The sequence below is a fragment of the Tyto alba genome, unplaced genomic scaffold (genome assembly GCF_018691265.1).
Source record: "Tyto alba isolate M040663 unplaced genomic scaffold, T.alba_DEE_v4.0 Super-Scaffold_34, whole genome shotgun sequence".
NCBI lineage: Eukaryota > Metazoa > Chordata > Aves > Strigiformes > Tytonidae > Tyto > Tyto alba.
The window spans coordinates 1,775,864-1,794,292 of NW_024881309.1; the positions used below are offsets into that span (position 1 = coordinate 1,775,864).

Sequence of the window (18,429 nt, forward strand, 5' to 3'; positions counted from 1 at the left end):
GCGGCTAAAGAAAAGCAAGCCAGGAGTCGGGGGGGCTCGTGCAGCCGGAGTGTCACCTTCCAGGACTCAGTCCCCCAGTACTGAACGATGTGAGCGAGACCGACCTGGTAGCCAGGTTCAGCCAGGAGTTGAGATCACCAGGCAAGTTCATGGTGCTGAGGCAGGTCCAGGATCAAGCTGGGAAGTCAGTCTGCAGGTCAGGCTTGGGTCCAAGGCCACGAGGCAGGGAGAGCAGCGGGGACTGAAGCCCTTGAGCTGAGCTTCAGTGGAGCTCCTGGGCCATGGGTGTGGGTCAAGGCCGTCAGGACTTACTAGTGCCCGTAGGGCCTTGACGAGGTGGGTGGAGAACAGCTCTGCAGGGTGGTGGAGCTGAGACCTGGCTCCAGTGCTGCCCCCAAGCTGGGCACAGGACTCCCACCCTGAGAGCCAGCCTGAGGGGGCAGGTTGGGGCACAGGACGTGCTGGTGGGGTGCAAGACAAGAGGGTTTTTAAGTAAAAGTCACAAACAGGGACTTTCTTCAAGAAAGGCTGTATTTCCTTCAGTTGCAATTCAGGTGAGGGGAACACACGGGAAGAACCAGCAACCTCCCTGTATGCACAGACCCCTGAGGGGCTTCTGGGGCGATTTGGGGTGTTGGCACCTGCTTCACCCCAACCCTTCCAGCCCGGCGAGGGTGGGCTTGAACGCCACCCCCAGGATCCATAACACATCCTGCCCGGCCACTCGGCCCCGGGGCCCGGCTGCCCCTCGCGTTGCCTTTGAGATCCTCAGCCCCAGCAGAGCCGTGGGACTGGTCCCCAGTCACCTGCCTGCCTCTGGCTCCCCAGTAACCCCCGGTTCAGCATCAGGAGGGGAGGTGGAAGAAGCGGGTGACTCTGTTGCTGCTCTGGGCACCGTGCAGCTCTCCACGCCGCTGCACCGGCAGCGAGTCCCCCAGTTCCTCCTCCAGCATCTGGAGGGGGAGAGACGCAGCGCTGCCGCGGGGGGGTGGGTCGCAGCGGGGAGAGCAGCCCTCCTGCCCACCCCGCGAGCGGGGCCGAGGTGGGGAGGAGATGCTGGGGGGGGGAGGGGGGGTGTCACTCACCTCCTTGCGAGCAGCCAGCCGCTGCTTCCACTCGCTGAGCTCCATGGCGTGCTCCTGGTCCAGCCGCCCCAGCTGCCTCCTCTCCTGCTCTGCTAGGAGGTGCATCTTCTCGCTCTGGGAGAGGGGTGGTGGAAAGGGGAAGGGAGGAGCTCGAGGAGAGGTAGCAAGGTGGGGCGGGGGGGGTGGGCTTCACAGCTTTGCAGCGGTCCCCAGTACCTGCATCTGCCCCAGCTCTGCCAGGCTCTCAGCCTGCTGCTGCTGCAGCCGCTGCAGCCGCTGCGCCTGCTGCTCCTGCTGCCGCTGCGCCTCCGCTCGCTGCCGCCTCTCCTCCTGCTGCACAAACTGCGGCGGGGGACAGCCCGCATCACCCTCCCTTTCCCCAAAAGCCAGCTCTTACAGCTTTTGTGCTGAGGAATTCTCCTCGGCCCCGGGTGGGTCCTTGTACCTGCTTGGCCCTCTCCCTCTGCTTGGCCCCATTACCCTCCTGGATCTTCAGGTTGTCCTTGAAGAGGGCCAGGCGGATTTTGGCGTCGCAGCGCTGGCTTTTCAGCAGCTGAGCCCGCTCCTGCGCCTGCTCGCTCCTCAGATCCTCCAGCAAGAGCTGGTGGAAGCGGTTCATCCTCTCCGTCTCCTGGGAAAGGGGCAGGAGGGTGAGGCAGGAGCGGGGCTGAGGGAGCGTCGCCGGCGGTTCCCCCCTCACCTTCTCATGGCGCCTGCGGAGCTGCTGCCGCTGCAGCGCGTGCTGCTCCTTCACCTGCTGCCTGAAGAGCTGGTACTTCTCCTGCAGGTGCCCTTGCTCCATGTTCCACACCACCGACTCACGGGCTACCGGGCAAGACCACAGCACCGTGACCACCTCCAAAAAACCCCCAGCCAGACCCCCCGCTCCCCTCCCCGAGAACCCTCCAGCATCTTCCTCCTCCCAGCCCGGTCCACCTCTCCTGAGGCTACGGATCTTGCTGATGCACTCCCAGTCGATGGACGTCATCTTCTTCTTGTGCTCCTGGACGACCCTCTGCAGGGCTGCGTTGAGTTTCTCCTGCTGCTGCTGCAGGAAACGCTGCTCCTGCAGCGAGCAACGGAGGGGGCTTCATCCCACCACCCAGGGGAGATGGTCCCCAGGCTCCTGGTGGCACATCTCGGGGAGCCAGCACCGCCCCGGACCCTCACCTCTCTCCCATCACCCTTCAGCTCTTGCATCCTCCTCCCGCCTTCCTTCTCCTGGAGGGCTTTGAGGCGCTTGGCCTCGTCTCGCAGCTTCGCCGTGTACTCCAGCTCCTGGCGCTCCTTCAGCTGCCGGTAGCGCCGCTCCGAGCTCTCCACTTCCCGGTCGTAAAACTCCTTCTTGCTCTGCCATGCAGATGTGGTTAACGGGGCTGCAGGGACCAGAAGTGGCCACCAAGGTAACCAAACACCCCCCACCCCCCAGTCCCTGACATCTCCTGCGGTGGGACTCCAGCACCCCGCCTTGCACATGACACCCCCCCCCCCCCTCAACATCTCATGGCACCAAGGGACAAGGGGCTGGTTACCGTCATCTCCTGCTCGATGTGACGAAACATCTGCTCCCGCTGCTGGTGGAACTTCTGCTCCAGCTGGCTCTGAGCTCGCTGCTCTTCCTTCTGCAGCACTCGCAGCTCGCGGAGCTCCTGGCGCCTAAAAGTTTGGGGCGTTGAGGTGAGGGGGGCCCAAGGTGGCCCTGGAGGCACCTCTCTCTCCCCCAGAATGGCTGACGTAGGTGGATAAAGGAAGGGGAAAGCTCAGCCCTGGTGCAACAACACGGAGAAGACTCTCTAGCAAGAAGATAGGACACCTGTTGGGTCCATGGTGGCCATGCTCCCAAGCTCAGCTGATGTCGCTGCCCCTCCATCCCCACCTTCATCCTCTCCTACTCTCCTTGGGTGACACGAGAGCTTAGAGGAGATCTTCCCCTCTTCTTTCATTAAGCTGGCCGCTGGACACACCAGATATGGGGCTGAGCAATGTTTTGGCTCTTCACGTGTCCCTGAGGATGCAGGGAAGGGCCTGCTCATGCTCTGCTGCTGGACTAGACCCCGGCCAGGGAGGCACATGGGTCTTCCAAGCCTGCAGGTCAAGCACCCGTGCTTTGTACAGAGCCCCCAGCACCCTCTCCCCTTTGCCCCTGGTCCTCCTTGTCCAGAAAGGGATGGGAGATGCTTGGTGGCCCCTCCGCTACCAGCATCACTCACCGAGCCGAACGCACCAGCTCGCCCCTTGCCCCAGCCTTGCCGACAGTCCTGGCCGTCGTCACGCTCACCTCCTCCCCATCCACCACAAAACGCCGGGTTTTCTTGACCGTCCTTTGGAACGAGGCAGGTTCCTGTGACCGGGATCAACGGTTTTTGCTCAGATGGCCCAAAACTACGTAAACCCAACACGGGGAGCCCATGCAAGGGGTGGGGCAGCTTCACATGACCATGTTACCTGCAAGCTTCTCACCTGCCGGGCTTCCCTGGCAGAGGGGAAAGGCTGCGCTGCTGCAGGGAGGACACTTGGACCTTGGACATCTGCAGGGGTTTCCACAGGAGACGGCTCCTCTCCTTGCCTTGGTGTGACGGATGGATCTGATGTGTTCCCTGCTTCCCATGCTCCCTGCCCCTGGGAAGAGGTACAGACAAGGGCAGCGTCAAAGCTCACGGTCTTTGTGGCCTTTGGATGTCCACCAAGGGCCTCCTGAGGTTCTGGCACTGCTCCATGAGCCTCCAAGCCACCCATCACCTCTCCAGGTCCATCCCTTGATGGTCCTGCTGGAGCAACCTGCACCCCATCTTCTCCAAGTTCTCCATCATTTCCATCTTGTTCTTCCCAGCCATTCCCATGAGCAGCTCCTGGCTGGTTGTTTCTGGGGCTGTTTTCTGCTTTCTCTTCTGTTTCCTCTTCAGCAGGCCCCGGAATCTCCACAGGGGACAAGTCCTCTGCTGAATTTTGGGCCTCCTCACTTGCAGGTCCCTCTCCTGCACATGCTGCTTCCAATTCCTCTCCTGCCAGCATCACTTCCCCCAGCCTGGCCGCATCTCCGGCTGGGTTACGATCTCCAGTCAAACACCCTTTTACAACATCCTCTTCCCATTTCACTTCTGCTGGCATCAGGGCTTCCTCGGGAGAAGTTTCTACCCCAGTTTCAGTGTTGTCCATGGCTTTCTCCTCGTTCCTCCCCACCTCCCGCTCAACCAGGTCCAGGGGGTCAGTGATGGGTTCACACACAGCTGAGTTTCTCTCCCCTTTGTTCTCTTCTCCGGCCTCTCCCAGCCCGGGCAGAGGCTCCTGCCACCCCTGGAGCACATCTGACCTCACCACCGCCTCTGTCACACTGGGTATCAGCGATTCTTCACCTCGTGGCACCTTCTCATCCACCAGCTCAGTCTCCTCAGGCTCTCCAGCACCCTCAGGTCCCATGGGTGCCCTCCCTGCTCCATCACCATCCTTCCCAAGGCCATCTCCATCCCCAGTGGAGCCAACCTCAACCTTCAGGGCTAGCAACGACCGAGTAACTCGGTGCTGATGCTCTGCCAGCGGCTTGAAGTTCTGGGGTTTGGTCCCCATGGTCCACAGGTCCAGGGCTGCCACCAGCTGCCCCACGGCCGAGCCCCTGCGCCAGTCCCCGTCCGTGGGTGCAAGCAGGGCCAGTGACTTACAAGTAGGGTCTCTGCTTGACTCCTTTTTTGTATCACTTTTGGGGGTTGAAACGGGGCTCAGCTGAGCTGCAAGCTGTCCTTCCGTGGGCGTTTCGACCATCGGTGATGCCTCGGCACGTTGGCTTTCCTCCTGGGGCTCTGCTTTGGGTCCAACCTGCTCTGTCTTCAGCTCTTGCAGTCCAGCAAGGTCTCCTGCCTGCTGTGGCCCCAAGGGGAGCTCGGCCACCTTGCAGGGGGTCCCCAGAGGGCTGGTCTCCCCCTCTTGACACCCTTGAACATCTCCTCCTGCCTCTGCTGGGACAGATGTCCCTTGAGGAACATCCAGTGTCGTAATCTCCAGCCCACTCAGCTCTGCCCCGTGCTGCTCCTTAGCCATTTCTTGGGACTTCATCCCTCCAAAAAACGACCTGCGCCGCATCAGCTTCAGAAACTCGGACGGCCTCTTCACAGGGAGCCTCATGGAGCCTGTGGGCTCGGGTGAGGACCTCCTCCTCATTTGCTTCAAGAAGTCAGATGCCTTCTTGGTCCTGGGCACGTCGGATGGGATGCCCGGCTCCTCACTGATTCTCCCCACAGCGTCCAGGGGCTGATGCTCAAGGGACCCCCCCGGGGTCGGGGGGCAGGAGGACTCTCCATGCTCCTGCTCAGGCTGTTGGGTGGACAACGGGGAAAGAGGTGAGGCTCAGCAAGCTCCTGGAAAGGGTCGGAGGGATCTTGCACCCCAGCTGGCCGCTACTCACGCACCAAGGGGACCGGACCTTCCTCCTCATCCTCTTCCTCCAGCACGTCAGCCCGGGCTTCGGCCACCAGCTCCCGGAGCGGTCGCTTGTCGGAGATGCCCGCCACGAAGGGGTGCTGGGTGGGAGCAAGGGAGGTTGAGTGGGGTCAGCGCCGAGGATGGGTCCCACCACCCTGGGCAGGTGGTGATGGGTGCTACCCACCTGCAGGAGCTGGCTGGCTGACCACCGCGCCTCGGGGCTCTTCTCCAAGGATTTCCTCAAGAAGTCCTTGAAGTCTTCAGACCTGTGGGATGATCCCGGTGAGTACGGGGCCAGAAGCTCCCTGTCACCCCCCGCTGTGAGCCCCACAGACTCTGGGGTGATGCTCTACTGGCACCTTGGCAGGAGGTCCCCACCCCGGTGCTGCCCACCAGTGTCACCTTCTGTGGGCAAAGGCGGTGCGGTGGGAAACCCGTGGTGCCACTACTGGAACTGGGCTCGGAGGAATCACGACCAGCATCACTTACGGTCCAAGAGCCCGTCCCAGCTGCCTGGACACGGCTTCGAGCAGGAGCTGCCTCGTGGGACAACAACTCCCGCCGTCACCAAGGTTGGGGTGACGCCTCCGCACAGGGACTCACCACCTCTTGGGGTAACGCAAGGTGGGGGGCTGGGACTTGGCGATCTTCAGCAGCACCCGGAAGGGGTTCAGCTCGTGGTAGGGGGGCTCCATCTCAGCCATCTCGATCAGCGTGATGCCCAGTGACCAGATGTCAGCCTTGTAGCCGTAGGGGCTCTCCTTGGACGTCTCGCACTGCACCACCTCCGGGGCCATCCTGCGCATGGGAGAGAGGGAAGGAGGTCCAGCCTGCCCTGGGCTGGGGGCTGGTGTCTCCCCCCAAAACCAAACCCAGGAACCAGCCCCTCCGGGGCAACCCTCTAGGCAGAAGAGGTGAGATTCAACCCCAACCCTTCCAACGCTACCTCAGGAGGGCTGGCACCCACCAGCACCCCACACGTCCTCTCCATACACAGTCTCATGCTACTGAGAAGCCCACACTGGAGCCGGAGTTGGCTGGAGGAGGAACAATCCAGTTCCTCAAGATGCTCCTCGTGTCAAGGAGCTGGTTGCGAGCATCCGCAGGAGGAAAACAGGACGCCTGGGCTCCCCCATCCCACCTGCCTGCACTCTCAAATCCCACCATCCCCAGGGATTTCTGCCCCACACCTACCAGTACGGGGTGCCGATGAAGGACACCCGGCGCTGGACGGTGCTGGAGTTTTTAGCCGAGACACCAAAATCAGCTGCAGACCAGAAAGTGGCAGTTAGAGAGAATCCTTGGGGCACAGCATCCCTGGGGCCCCACGCTGCCCCGATTCCCCCCGGGACTCACCCAGCTTGACGTCCCCATCGAGGGTGAGCAGGACATTGCCAGCCTTCACGTCCCTGTGGATGATCTTGCAGCCGTGCAGGTACTGCAGCGCCAGCAGCAGCTGCTTGCAAGCCACTCGGATCTGCTCCTCCGTCAACCCTTTCTCCAGCTCTGCCGTTAGCGCAAACGAAGCCCACCGCTAACGAAGCCTCCTGCCAGCACCCCCCGCAAACCCGGGGGAAGATGCACCCCAACCCATCCTCCCTCCTGGAGAGGCTGCACAAGCCCAGGACTCCCTTCCACGCCGCGGAATTCGGCAGTCCCATCCCAAATCCTCCCACGGCTGCATGCCAGCTGGAAAAATAAGAATTTATTTACCCAAAATCGCTGCATCAACCGCCCCTCCGGGACAAAACTCCACCAGGATCTGCAGGAAGAGGTTTCCCACCCTGGTCCGCAAATGTGTCCCCGCCAGACAGTCCCCCAGCCCTGAGATGCTGGTGGGACCCTGGTTCATGCCCAGGGTGGGGGGACCAGCACCCTCCACAGCTCACCCAGAGCTGCCCGTTCCAGTAGAGCGCGTCCAGCAGCTTGGTGATGTTGGGGTGGTCACAGCAAGCCAAGATCTCGATCTCCACCACATAGTCCTCCAGCTCCTCCTCACCCGGGGTGTCGATCACCTTGGCGGCCGCCAACGCCCCCGTCACCTTGTTCTGTGCCTGGGGGGCGGGAGGAGAAGTTTCACGGGGGCTCGTGGGGTACGGAAGGAGCAATTTTTGGTGAGGGGAAAGCTTGGACCCGTCGCATCCTTCCCCAGGTGCCGCCAAGCCAAACGCCGGGGATGGACGCGGGGACCCTGCTGTCACCAGAGCCAGGAAGGAGGGGGACGCAGGGCCACCGCCGTCCCTGGGGCTGAGGGTGGCTCCGGTGTGGCTGTGCCACCCTGTGCGCAGGCCCTGGAGCACCCCGCTGTACCCCAAAACCTTCTGCCCTCTGTGTGGCCGTGCCAACCTGTGCATCCCACCGTACCCCAGAACCCTCCGGCGAGCTACATCCTCCCCCGGCTGCGATACAGTCACGGCAGGGGGCCCAGCAACGCCCCCCTCCAAGGGCCTTTGGGTGGTTCCACAGCAAAACCCCATCCCCAGAGCGATGCTGAGGCATTTGGTTACTCCAAAAAAAAAAGCCAAAAAAGGGGATGGGTTTGTCCAGGACAAGCCCAGCCAGGACCGAGACCGTCGCTGCTGCGTGTCACCGGCGCCGGAAAGCGGCTGCTGCCGCGGGTCTGACGGATGGCAAATTTGGGTTTCCTGTCGTGCTCAGGCTCTGCACCGTGGTTTCAGAGAAAAACATCCCCGTCTCAACCCCCTCGCTCCATCCGCGGGGGCAAACACCCGCCGGCAAACGGGCCAGAGGAGCCGGCGGCTCTCCCCGTGCCAAAGGTTGGGGATGGGCTAAACCAGCAGTGAGCGAGGACCTGACCATCCTCTGCTGGAAATTTGGGGCTGTTTAGGGGCTTTTTGGCTTCTTGCATGCCGGAAGCTGCACAGTGTGAGGCAGCACTGACAAAAAAACAAAAAAACAAAAACAAAACAACAACAAAAAAACCCAAACCAAAACAAACATACAAAAAAACCCCCAAAAACCCCCAAAAAACAACACAAGTGTTTACAAAACCCTTGGGGGTACCAGCGGTGTTTTGGGGTGCTCTCCTACCTTAAAGACCTTGCCGAAGGCGCCGTCGCCCAGCTCGCCCAGCACCAGCCAGGCCTCCTCGGGGTCCACGTCCCGCTTGACGTGCTCGCACCGCCTCGGCGGCTTCTTCTTTTCCGAAAAGCCAAAAAGCCGCCGGAGAAAAGCCATGGGGCCACCTCCATGCAGAAAAAAAAACCCCGGGGCGGCTGGGCTCGAGCTCCTCCACCAAGCGCCCTCGCAGCCTTCGCAGCCCTCGCTCTTCCTCCCCCGCCGGCAGGAAGGGGCTGAGCGCTGCCCCGGACCGCGCAGGATGTGCCGCGAGATGGAGGTGCCGAAAAGGAGATGCTTTGCTCCACGCGGGCCGCTGCCCACCTGTGGGTGGTTTTCAGGATGGGAGAAAGGGGTCATGCTCACCCAAAGGTGCTGCCTGCGCCCCTGCCAAAGCCACGGGCGGGGGCATATAGGGGCCCTCTGCAGCTATTTGGTCCTTTATGGTCGCAGGTGCTTGTTTAGGTGCACATCGCCGTGAATTTATCTATAAATCCACACACAGCCCTGGCTGGGGTCAGCAGCAACAGGCTCCCTGGCTGGGCTGAGCTTCAGCAGGTCCCGTGGGTGTTGGGACACCCCAGATGAGGTCATTAAGCCTTATTAGCGCTCCGCTAATTAGCAATCCCTGGAAAGATCTTCAAGGTCAGGTCAGCGTTGGGCCGTGCCACCGCTTTGGCAGAGGGCTGGGGTGGAAGATGTTGGTATCGTGGCTGACATCTCCTTTTGCAGCCCCCTCTTGATGGAGAGCACCCAAAATCCCCCTTCAGCACCCAAAAGCAGCCGGCCCCGGCCGCTCCCCTAAAGCAAGGTGGCTTTTACCTCCTAAATAACAAAGCCCCTGTGCTGGTGTGGGTGCAGCATCTCCCCGGTGCTGGGGGGGCTCAGCTCACGTGTGCTCCCCGAGGAGGCCGTTTTCCCGGTGATTACAGCAGTTAATCACAGGGTAATTAAATCCAGGGAGCTATTTTACAGCTTTATATTCATAATATAAAGTGTCAGGCTTCAGCCTAGAGCCGCGTTTCTATACCAGCCCCTGAGGGGATTAACCCACGGGAGGAGGGTGCTGGCCCCTCCCGCAAGCCCAAAGCCCCCCGGCCCCCGTGAGGTAAGGAGCCTCTCGCTGCAGTCCGTGCCCCACAGGGACACGGGTGCCCCCGGCACTGCCAACCCGGCACCGCCCCCAGCAGCTGGGCTTTCATTTTTTGGCTTTTTTTCCTTTTTTCCTTCTCTTCTCTGTTTCCTTCTCCTTTTCCTTATTCTACATCTTCTTTTCCTCCTTCTCCTCCTTCTCCTCTTCCTTCTCCTTTTCCTTCTCCTTTCCTTCTCCTTTTCTGTCTCCTCCACTTCCTTCTCCTTTTTCTTCTTCTTTTCCTCCTTCTCCTCCTCCTTCTCCTTTTCCTCCTCCTTCTCCTTTTCCTCCTTTTCCTCTTTTCCTTTTCCTCCTTTTCTTCTTTTCCTTTTCCTCCTTTTCCTCTTTTCCTTTTCCTACTTTTCCTCTTTTCCTTTTCCTCCTTTTCTTCTTTTCCTTTTCCTCCTTCTCCTCCTCCTCCTTTTTCTCCTCCTTCTTTTCCTCCTTCTTTTTCTTCTTTTCCTCCTTTTCTTCTTTTCCTTTTTTTTTTCTTCTTTTCCTCCTTCTTTTTCTTCTTTTCCTCCTTCTCCTTTTCCTCCTTTTCCACCTCCTTTTCCTCTTTCTCCCTTTTCCTCCTTTTCTGGCAGCAGCCAGAACTGGGCTTTGCACACCGGCTGAGCCCCAACACCTTTCAGCACACCGATGGCCACTGTCGCCCCAGCACCATCTGTCAACCTCAGTAACTCCCCTTTTCCTCCAGCATCTCTTTCACTGGATTAAAAAACCAACCCCCCACCCCCGGGGAGCAGCTTTTCCTCACGTTCCTGTTGAGTGGAGCCCCGCAGGGGCCGGATGCCCCCCCAGGGGTGCTCAGCTCCCCCCAGGAGCCTGAAATTCAATATATTCCCAGCCAGGTGAGCAGAGACGGTGGCGAGTCCCGACAGGCTGGTCCACGCACGCAGCCGTGTACAAGGGGAAACTGAGGCAGGGGACCCCCGGCCCCCCCCAGCTCCCCCCATTCCGCCCGAACAGAAACCTGAAGAAACCTGAGCCGGGAACAGAAACCCAAGTGGGGTTTTTTTGTTGTTGTTTTTTTGCTCTTTTTCATTAAATCACGTTATTATTAAGTAGAAGGCGGGTGCATTCCTGGAACGAAAGGGTTAATGTCACCCTCGGATTCCTTAACCCCCTTTTCTAGCCCCGGGGGGGGGGGGGGGGGGGGGACAGGAGCCAGATGCCCCCCCTGACCTCCCCCCTGCTTCTGCTTTCTCCGGCTGTTGGCCCAAAATGAGTCACCCGGGGATTTTTTTTCTTTTTTTTTTTTTTTTGGGGCTCTTTCACAAGTTGGCCAAGGAGGTTGGGGGGGGGGGGGGGGGGGGGGGGCGGGATTCTCAGGGGGCTGCTATAAGATTGAGCACCTCCGGGTGTTCAGCAGCCCCCGCTCCCGCCCCAACCACCCCCCACTTAGCGTGGCTTCTGTCCCGTGGGGCTGGGACGCTCAAACTGGGGACAAGGGACAAAGGACCTGGGAAGTGAGTGGTACCCAGCGCCCGAGCGACGCTGGGGGGCTCCGTCCCCTTCGCAGGATGGTGCTGAGCAAAGCCACCCACGGAGGGGGAACAGGACCACGGCCCCACCAGCATCCCGGCCACTGGGACCGGCCGTGTCCCCACACCCCCCGGGGGGGGGGGGGGGGCGGGTGACACCGCCAGTCCCGTGGAGGGGGGCGGGGGGGGGGGGGGGGCTCAGGTTGGAAAGTCCGGCACAGTCATTCAGCGCGGTGCTGGGCCGGCGCTGGGTGAGAACCCCCCAAAAAGCCCGGCCGTTCCGGTAACGAAAGAGTCAATGGCACACGCAAACACACACTCACCCTCACGCACACGCACACGCCACTTCCCTGAGTGGGGGATGACTCATCCCCCAGCCCGTCATCCCCCGGTACCGTAACACCAGCAAACCACAGAGCTCTTCCTCCGGCCGCGCCGATGAGCCGCCCGGCCGTCGCCTCCTGAGCCCGGTGAGTCCCGAAGTGTGGGGGGGTGTTGTCCCGAGTGGGGCGCGGAGGGGGGGGGGGGGGGTCCTAACACCACCATCACCCCACTCATCCCTCACCCCCCCAGCCCAGCTGAGACCGGCCCAACTCGGCGCACGCCGCGGCGGCAAGGCTGGGAAAGCGTCGGGCGGCGGCGGGGTGGGAATCCCAAACCTCCGCCCCACGAGGGACACATTCCCCCCGTGGCCACCCCGACCTGCCCCAAACCCCTTCTCCCACGCTCCCGGGTTGGGGGGGGGGGGGCCCTCGGCCGGTGCTGGGTGACGGAAGGGGGGTTATTTTCCCTCCCGGCGGCGGGGAAGGGATGACTTCAGCCCATTACTCACCCGCCGTAATGCCTTGGCGTCGCTCCCGCGCTATTCCTGGCCGTGACGCTCGGCCCTTCGCCCCAACCGCCGCCGCGCTCCCGGCCGGCAGCTCACCGGGAATTCGGGCCTAAAAAAAAAAAAAAAAAAAAGGTCAAAAGGAGGGTTAACGGGGTGATTTCAGGCACGGGGACAAGGCCCAAAGGGTTTGCAGGCGGCGAGAAAGCGCGGCGGGAGCGGTGGGTGGGATGAGTTTGGCCGGTCTCAGCCCGGCTCTTTCGCCGCTGTGGAATTAATTAATTAATAGCGCGTTACAACACCTAATTACAGCGCGGCCGGTCGCCTTCAGCCGCCCTCATTCCCGGTGAGAAGCCGGCCCGACACCCGGCTCGCCGCGACGCAGGGTGTTCGGGGCGGTTGGGGTTGTTTAGACCCCAATCGGTCGCTTTTCACCCCAAAAGCCCCTGTGGTCGTTGTCCTGACCCCCCCACCCTTTCCCTTGCCCCCCCCCCCCCCTCCCCGGGTTTCCTGCATTTTCGGAGCGATACCAGAAAGGGAGGAAATCACGTCAGCGGCTTCGCCGCGCTCGCAGTGCCGGGAACCAAATCTGAGCGGTGAAATCACGGCCGGGGCACCGCACACACGCGTGGACACGCGTGTGCTTCGCGTGTACATGCCGCACAGGCATGTAGTGGCACGCACACACGTAGAACCCCACACGTGTTCCCCCCCGGCGCCCACATACACATGTAGGCGTGTACCCACACGCGTGTGCTCACCTGTTGCTGCGGGCTTGTGCGCACACGCGTGTGCCCGTGAGGGAGTCCACACGCGTGTGCTGACCTGTGGGCATGCACGCACATGCGTGTGCCCGTGAGGGAGCCCACACGTGTGTGCTCACCTGTATCCGCGTGCACACACATATTGGCACATGGACATCCCCCCACGAACACGCCTGGGCACGCGTGCCCACACTGGCACACGCGTGTGACCCCCCCTGCACACCCCGCCCCCATACACACACATATCCAACTTCCCCGAAACACGTGCACACACACACACGCGTGGAGAGGCGTGCCCACGCATGAACAGACGTGGACATGCGAGCGTGCACACACGCAACGCCGTGAACCCGCACACGCGTGTGCACCGCGACTACACGCAGCGGCAGCGCGCCCGCGCCGGGACTACAACTCCCAGCGTGCACTGCGCCACAGGGGGGGGGCGGGGGGGCGGGATGGGACGAAGTTTGGTTGTCCAATAGGCGAAGGGGGCGTGGCCGAGACACCCAATAGGCGGCGAGGGGGCGTGCCGGCCCCGCCCCGCGGGCGCGGCGGGCGGTCACATGGCGCGGCGGCGGCGGGTGAGCGGGAGCGGCGTGGGGAAAGTGGGGGGGGGAGGGGGGTCTCGCGTGGGGGTGAGGGTGGGCAAGGAGGGGCGCGGGGGTCCCCCCCCACCCCGTTCTTCATTTTCCCCAGGTTGGCACCCTCTTTTTTTTTCCCCCACGCTTTTCAAGGTTTTTTTTTTTCCCCCAAAGTGGGCGGGGGTGGGGAGGGAGGGGGAGTTTGGGGTGGGGGGGGGTGAAGGGGATGCCGACCCCTCAATTTGGGGGGGGGGGGGAGGAGGAGGGGCCACCCTGGGGGAAGCCTTGGGCCATGGCGTCACCCGCCAGGCACCCAAATCGGCTGGCCGGTGCCTGGCAGGCGACGCTGTGGCCCAAATCATCCCAATTTACCCTTAATTTTTTGACGGGGAAGTGACAATTTGGGTGTCTCACGCCCCCTCCCCCTTTTTTTTTTTTTTTTTTTTTGTGTACCTTCCAGGGCCCCTCCTAAAATCAAAAACAACGACTCTCCCCCCATGGAGGACAACCAAGCGCAGCGACGGGACCCCCCCGAGCCCCCCGCCGCCAAACCGGCAGTGAGTGCTGCGCTTTTTTGGGGGGAGGATGCTGAACCCCCCCCCCCAGGATTTAGGCAGGGGGGGGACACAGGAGGTGCTTGGAGGGCGAGGATGAGGAAGAGGAGGGCGAATTTCCCAACATTGGGAGGAGAAACATACCCAAAACAGGGCAATTTGGGGAGAGAAATGAGGGCCCCCCCAGCAGCTTCTAATTTTTCTAATTATTTTTCTATCCTGACAGAGGAGAGGGGGAGCTTTTGCTGCGCCAGCCCCTCCCCATCCAGTGGCTTTTTATTTCAAAAAAAAAAAAAAAAAGCCTTGAAATAGTTCAGCCGTTAAAATACCGTGTCTGTCATGAGTGGTTAAAAGAATAGAAAGAAGAATTAAAAAAAAAAAAAAAAAATAAAGTACTTGGGAGCCGAGCAGCTGCTTTGCCCAAAAATAGCAACAAGTTTTATAACTCCGGAAAATGTAGAACAAACAAACGAGAAACATTTTTAGCTGAGAAAGGCGGCGGCGGAGGGGGGTGGAGGATGAATTTCTGCCCGTCTGTTTTCCTGGAAGCCGTTCCTCGTGTTCTCGCACGGTTCCAGCGCTTTGACCAACTTGGCCGGCGGCCCAGGCTGCCGGCTAACGAACCGAGAGCTCGTTAAACGCTTTCAGGGTTGCAAAGCATCCCCGGAGCTGGGGAGGGAGAAGGCGGGGGGGGGGGGGGGGGAAGCATTGGGTGCTTCTGCTCTGCCTCAGTTTCCCCTTAGGCTCCTTCTCACCGCCGTGTCCCGCAGGAGGCTGCGGGCCCCGACGATGGCCCCGAGCAGGAGAAGCCGGTGGAAGAAGCAACGACCGGTGGTGAGAAAGAGGAGGAGGAAGCCTTCCTCGTCAGCCTCTACAAGTTCATGAAGGAGCGACGCACGCCCATCGAGAGGATCCCCCACCTCGGCTTCAAGCAGAGTACGTCCCCACCGGAGCGGGGCCGGGAGGAGCCGCCGCCGGCTGGGCGTCCCCCTCACCCTCGGCGTCTCCTTTTTATTCCCAGTTAACCTCTGGAAGATCTACAAAGCTGTGGAGAAGCTGGGAGCCTACGAGCTGGTAAGCGACGGGGTGTCGTCCCCCCCGGGGAGCTGGGATGGGCCCCCCCCACGGGGGGGCAACCAGGCTGTCAACTCATCCCTCCCGCCGCAGGTAACGGGGCGCCGGCTCTGGAAAAACGTCTACGATGAACTGGGGGGCAGCCCCGGCAGCACCAGCGCGGCCACTTGCACCCGGCGTCACTACGAGAGGTAAGGGATGAGCCTTGGGGGGGGGGGGGTGGGGGGGGCACGGGGGGACACACGGGACACCCCCCCGCCCCGCTCTGTGCCTCAGTTTCCCCTCCCAGAGCCGGTTCTCACTGCCCCCCCCCCACCCCCCCCCCGCCAGGCTGGTCCTCCCGTACGTGCGGCATCTCAAGGGGGAGGACGACAAGCCTCTGCCCCCCAGCAAGCCCCGCAAGCAGTACAAGGTCTCCAAGGGCACCGAGACGGGCGAGAAGAACAACAAGAGGGCCAAGAAGGAGAAGGGCCGCGAGCAGGTGCGCGGCCCCCCCCAGAGCCCAGTGGAGGCGGCTCCGGTTTGGGAGCAGCCCCCGGACCCCCCCACACCCCCTGGGTTTGTCCCTCACTGGGGGTGGGGGGGGAAGCCGGGCAAGAGGGATGCGGCCGGCTGGGAAAAATAAAATAAAAAAGGCGAGCGGAGGGCTTGAGGGGCAGCTAAAGGTGGGGAGGGGGGCTGGGTCCGGGGGGGGGGGGTGGGGGTTGGAGCTGAGATGATGGCAGAGCCCGGCCCCCACACCCCAAATCCCCTTTGCTTTGCAGATGCCGCCAGACAAGGCGAAGCCGGAGGCGGCGAGGGATGCGCCGGAGCGGGGCCGAGCGGCGGAGGGCTGCTCCAGCCCGGCAGTGCCGACCCCCAGCCCCTCGGGGGGGTGTCCCGGCCCCTGCAGACCCCACAGCGAAACCTATAAACGCCTTTTCTCCAGCTTCTACTCCAAAGGCAACCACCCCATCATGTCTCCGCTGGCCAAGAAGAAGCTGCTGGCCCAGGTGAGCAAGGCCGAGTCCTTGCACTGCCACAAACGCCACTGCCCCGAGGGCCGGTGGGCGGCGAGCGACGCCGGGCCCGACCCCAACCCCGAGCCCCCCCGGCCGGTCACCGGCCCCCACCTCGATGAGCAGAGGAGCCCGGAACCGGCGGGAGCTCAGGATGCGGCTCCGAGCGGCGGGAGCGAGGTGGGACCCCTCCCCAGCGCATCCCCCCTCGACGGGAGAGACGACCAGCCCTGCGCCCGGGGCGAGGACGGGGGGCCGGCGCCCGCCGTCTTCACCGGCTGCTTCCACGCCTACCGCAACGAGGTGCTGAAGCCCGTCAGCTGCCACCCGCTCTGGGGTTATTTCTCCAGCTTGAAGGATTTTTTGGAGCCCTCTTCCCCCTTCCCGGGGCGGCCCGAGGAGCAGGAGCAGCCCCAAGACCTGCGGAGCAAAGCGGGGCGAGGGTGGAGCGGGGAGAGCCGGCGAGCGGGCGCCTGCGCCGCGGTTCAAGCCTGCTGGGTGCCCCCCGGCGCCGGCTTCGCCCCCGCCGCGCCCCGGGGTAAGCGCAGCCGGGAGGAGGAGACGGCTTTCGGCCCCGGCCCGAAGTTACGTGCCATCTCCCCCTTCATCAAGGAGGCGGATGGCAGGGACACGGGCGCCGGCTCGCCCAGGGGCCAGCAAGGGCTTGCCAAACCCAAGGCTGTGGTGGCCGGCCCCGGCTACTCCACGCCGCTGCCGCAAGCCCCGGACGTTTACAAGGGAGCGACGGTGCGTTTCCCGGTGAGCTTCGGCAACCCGCTGGAGCAGCTCAAACCCCAAGGGGTGGCGGTGGCACCGTCCCTTTCCGTCAACCCCTTCGTCGTCCCCGCGTTCCCCAGCCCTTTGGTAGCCGCTTCCACGCAGCCCACCGAGCCGTGCCGGCCGCTGGCGACCGGCCCCGGGCATTACCCGGTTTCCTACGAGAGCTCACTGCGGCACCGGCTCTACCCGGCGGCGACGTGGCACAGCCAACCCACCTACTCCTCCCCGCCCGCGCCGGCTTTTCACCGCCACGCCAAGCTGTAGCGGTTCCATCCCCGCTCCGGATCGGCCTCGATTCCTTGCGGAGAAGGGAAGGCTGGTGGGGCGCCGCGGCGGGTGAGAAGCGGGCGGCGAGGCGCGGCGCCGGAGCTGGTTCCCGCTTCCGAGCCTGCAGCAAAGAGGAGGACAAGGTGGACTGTGTCATTTTTACTCACGATCTTAGAGCTGTTTGTACCCGACATCGTTACGCCGGTGACTTTAACTACCAGTATCACAAGGTTATATATATATTATATATATATATAGACATACACACATAAAAAGGGAGGAAAATGAGTTGCGGAGGTTTCTGTGTCGCTGGAGAGGCCGTGCCCCGGCGCGGTTGCGCGTGATGTGGCGAGCGATGGTTAATCCCATCCCGCCGTGCCCGGGCTGCTCAGCGACTCCCTGGTCCAGAGCCCCGGCTGGCTCACCCCCCACGATGCAATTTTAGTTTTTAATTACGTTGCCTCCACCCCGGGCTCCAGCGGTTTGGGTTTTGTTTGGTATTTTTTTTTTTTTCCTTTTTTTTTTTTTTTTTTTTTTAATAGGGGTTTGGGACTGCGGCGAGGGTGTCTGTCCGCAAAGCGCTCGGGCCGCTCGGCACCCCGAAGAGCCACAGCGGCAGCGCCCGAAATAAAACCGGCTGGATGGTCCCGACCTGGTGGTGTTTGGGGTGTCCTTGATTTCTGGGATCGGGGCAGGGTTGGGGGGGGATCCTCACCCTAAGCAGGGAGCCCCAGAGGTGTTTCGTGATGCCGTGGGGATGGGCTGAGACCTACCTCCGGGGCCGCCCCGATCCTGTGGGGAAGGAAGATGCTTTTCTGTGTCGGTTTTGGGGGAAATCGCAGCCATTTTGTGGAACAGCCAAGCGTGAACCAGCCCAACAACACCTCCAGGTGCTTTTTGCCTTCGGGAGCTCCCGTCAAGCCGTTACAAACGGCCCAAAGGGTCCATTGGAGCTGCAGGACTCGCTTTCCTCATGTCCCCAGAGAGGATTGTGGCTTCAGGTGGAGCAGGAGCATTAAGTCAGCTTTTAAGGACCACTTCTGTCATATCCATGGAGAGGAAAAGCTTTGGGATAAAAATTGGAAAAAGGAAAGTTAGCCTCAGGCAGCACCGTGACACTTTTGGCATTAGGCTCATTGAGAAGAGCAGCATCACGGACCCAACCACGCCTGGATCCTCCTGCCCAGGCATCAGAAGGGCATTACACGCGCTGCAGGCCGCCCCGGCCGTACCCCGAGAGCTTCGCCACCAAAACACGCACCATTAACCCCGGATTGTGAGCGAGGACGTGGCCACAGAGCTCGAGCCTTCCCACAGAGAGCTGCCTCCGCGCCTGGGAGCGAGGGCACTGCAGGTGCCTCAGCTTTATTCTTGTTATTTCAGCAGG

At 61.9% G+C, this 18,429-nt stretch overlaps 2 protein-coding genes across 7 annotated transcripts; one reads left to right on the forward strand and one right to left on the reverse strand.

Moving 5' to 3' along the window:
- Positions 1-513: 513 nt before the first annotated feature.
- On the reverse strand, positions 514-9,852 carry LOC116959731 (serine/threonine-protein kinase 10-like). 3 transcript variants are annotated; one of them, XM_042801309.1, is made up of 19 exons: positions 8,550-9,852; positions 7,388-7,552; positions 7,212-7,260; positions 6,855-7,004; positions 6,693-6,765; positions 6,102-6,296; positions 5,683-5,764; positions 5,486-5,596; positions 3,825-5,390; positions 3,546-3,704; positions 3,310-3,426; positions 2,618-2,741; positions 2,256-2,461; positions 2,022-2,151; positions 1,786-1,910; positions 1,531-1,716; positions 1,302-1,427; positions 1,086-1,199; positions 514-975 (listed from the first exon to the last, which is right to left on the reverse strand). In XM_042801309.1, exons 1-19 carry the CDS (start codon positions 8,934-8,936, stop codon positions 769-771), a joined length of 4,272 nt encoding a protein of 1,423 aa, XP_042657243.1. In that variant the 5' UTR covers positions 8,937-9,852; the 3' UTR covers positions 514-768. The 3 variants fall into 3 exon arrangements, with proteins under 3 accessions (XP_042657243.1, XP_042657245.1, XP_042657244.1); XM_042801311.1 differs by having other exon boundaries at positions 3,364-3,426; positions 3,822-5,390; XM_042801310.1 differs by having other exon boundaries at positions 2,256-2,435; positions 3,296-3,426; positions 3,822-5,390.
- Positions 9,853-10,213: 361 nt separating this feature from the next.
- On the forward strand, positions 10,214-17,693 carry ARID5A (AT-rich interaction domain 5A). 4 transcript variants are annotated; one of them, XM_042801471.1, is made up of 7 exons: positions 10,214-11,665; positions 13,830-13,926; positions 14,667-14,859; positions 14,945-14,997; positions 15,091-15,188; positions 15,328-15,478; positions 15,762-17,693. In XM_042801471.1, exons 2-7 carry the CDS (start codon positions 13,867-13,869, stop codon positions 17,037-17,039), a joined length of 1,833 nt encoding a protein of 610 aa, XP_042657405.1. In that variant the 5' UTR covers positions 10,214-11,665; positions 13,830-13,866; the 3' UTR covers positions 17,040-17,693. The 4 variants fall into 4 exon arrangements, with proteins under 4 accessions (XP_042657405.1, XP_042657402.1, XP_042657404.1 ...); XM_042801468.1 differs by having other exon boundaries at positions 14,945-15,188; XM_042801470.1 differs by having other exon boundaries at positions 14,694-14,859; positions 14,945-15,188.
- Positions 17,694-18,429: the final 736 nt, after the last annotated feature.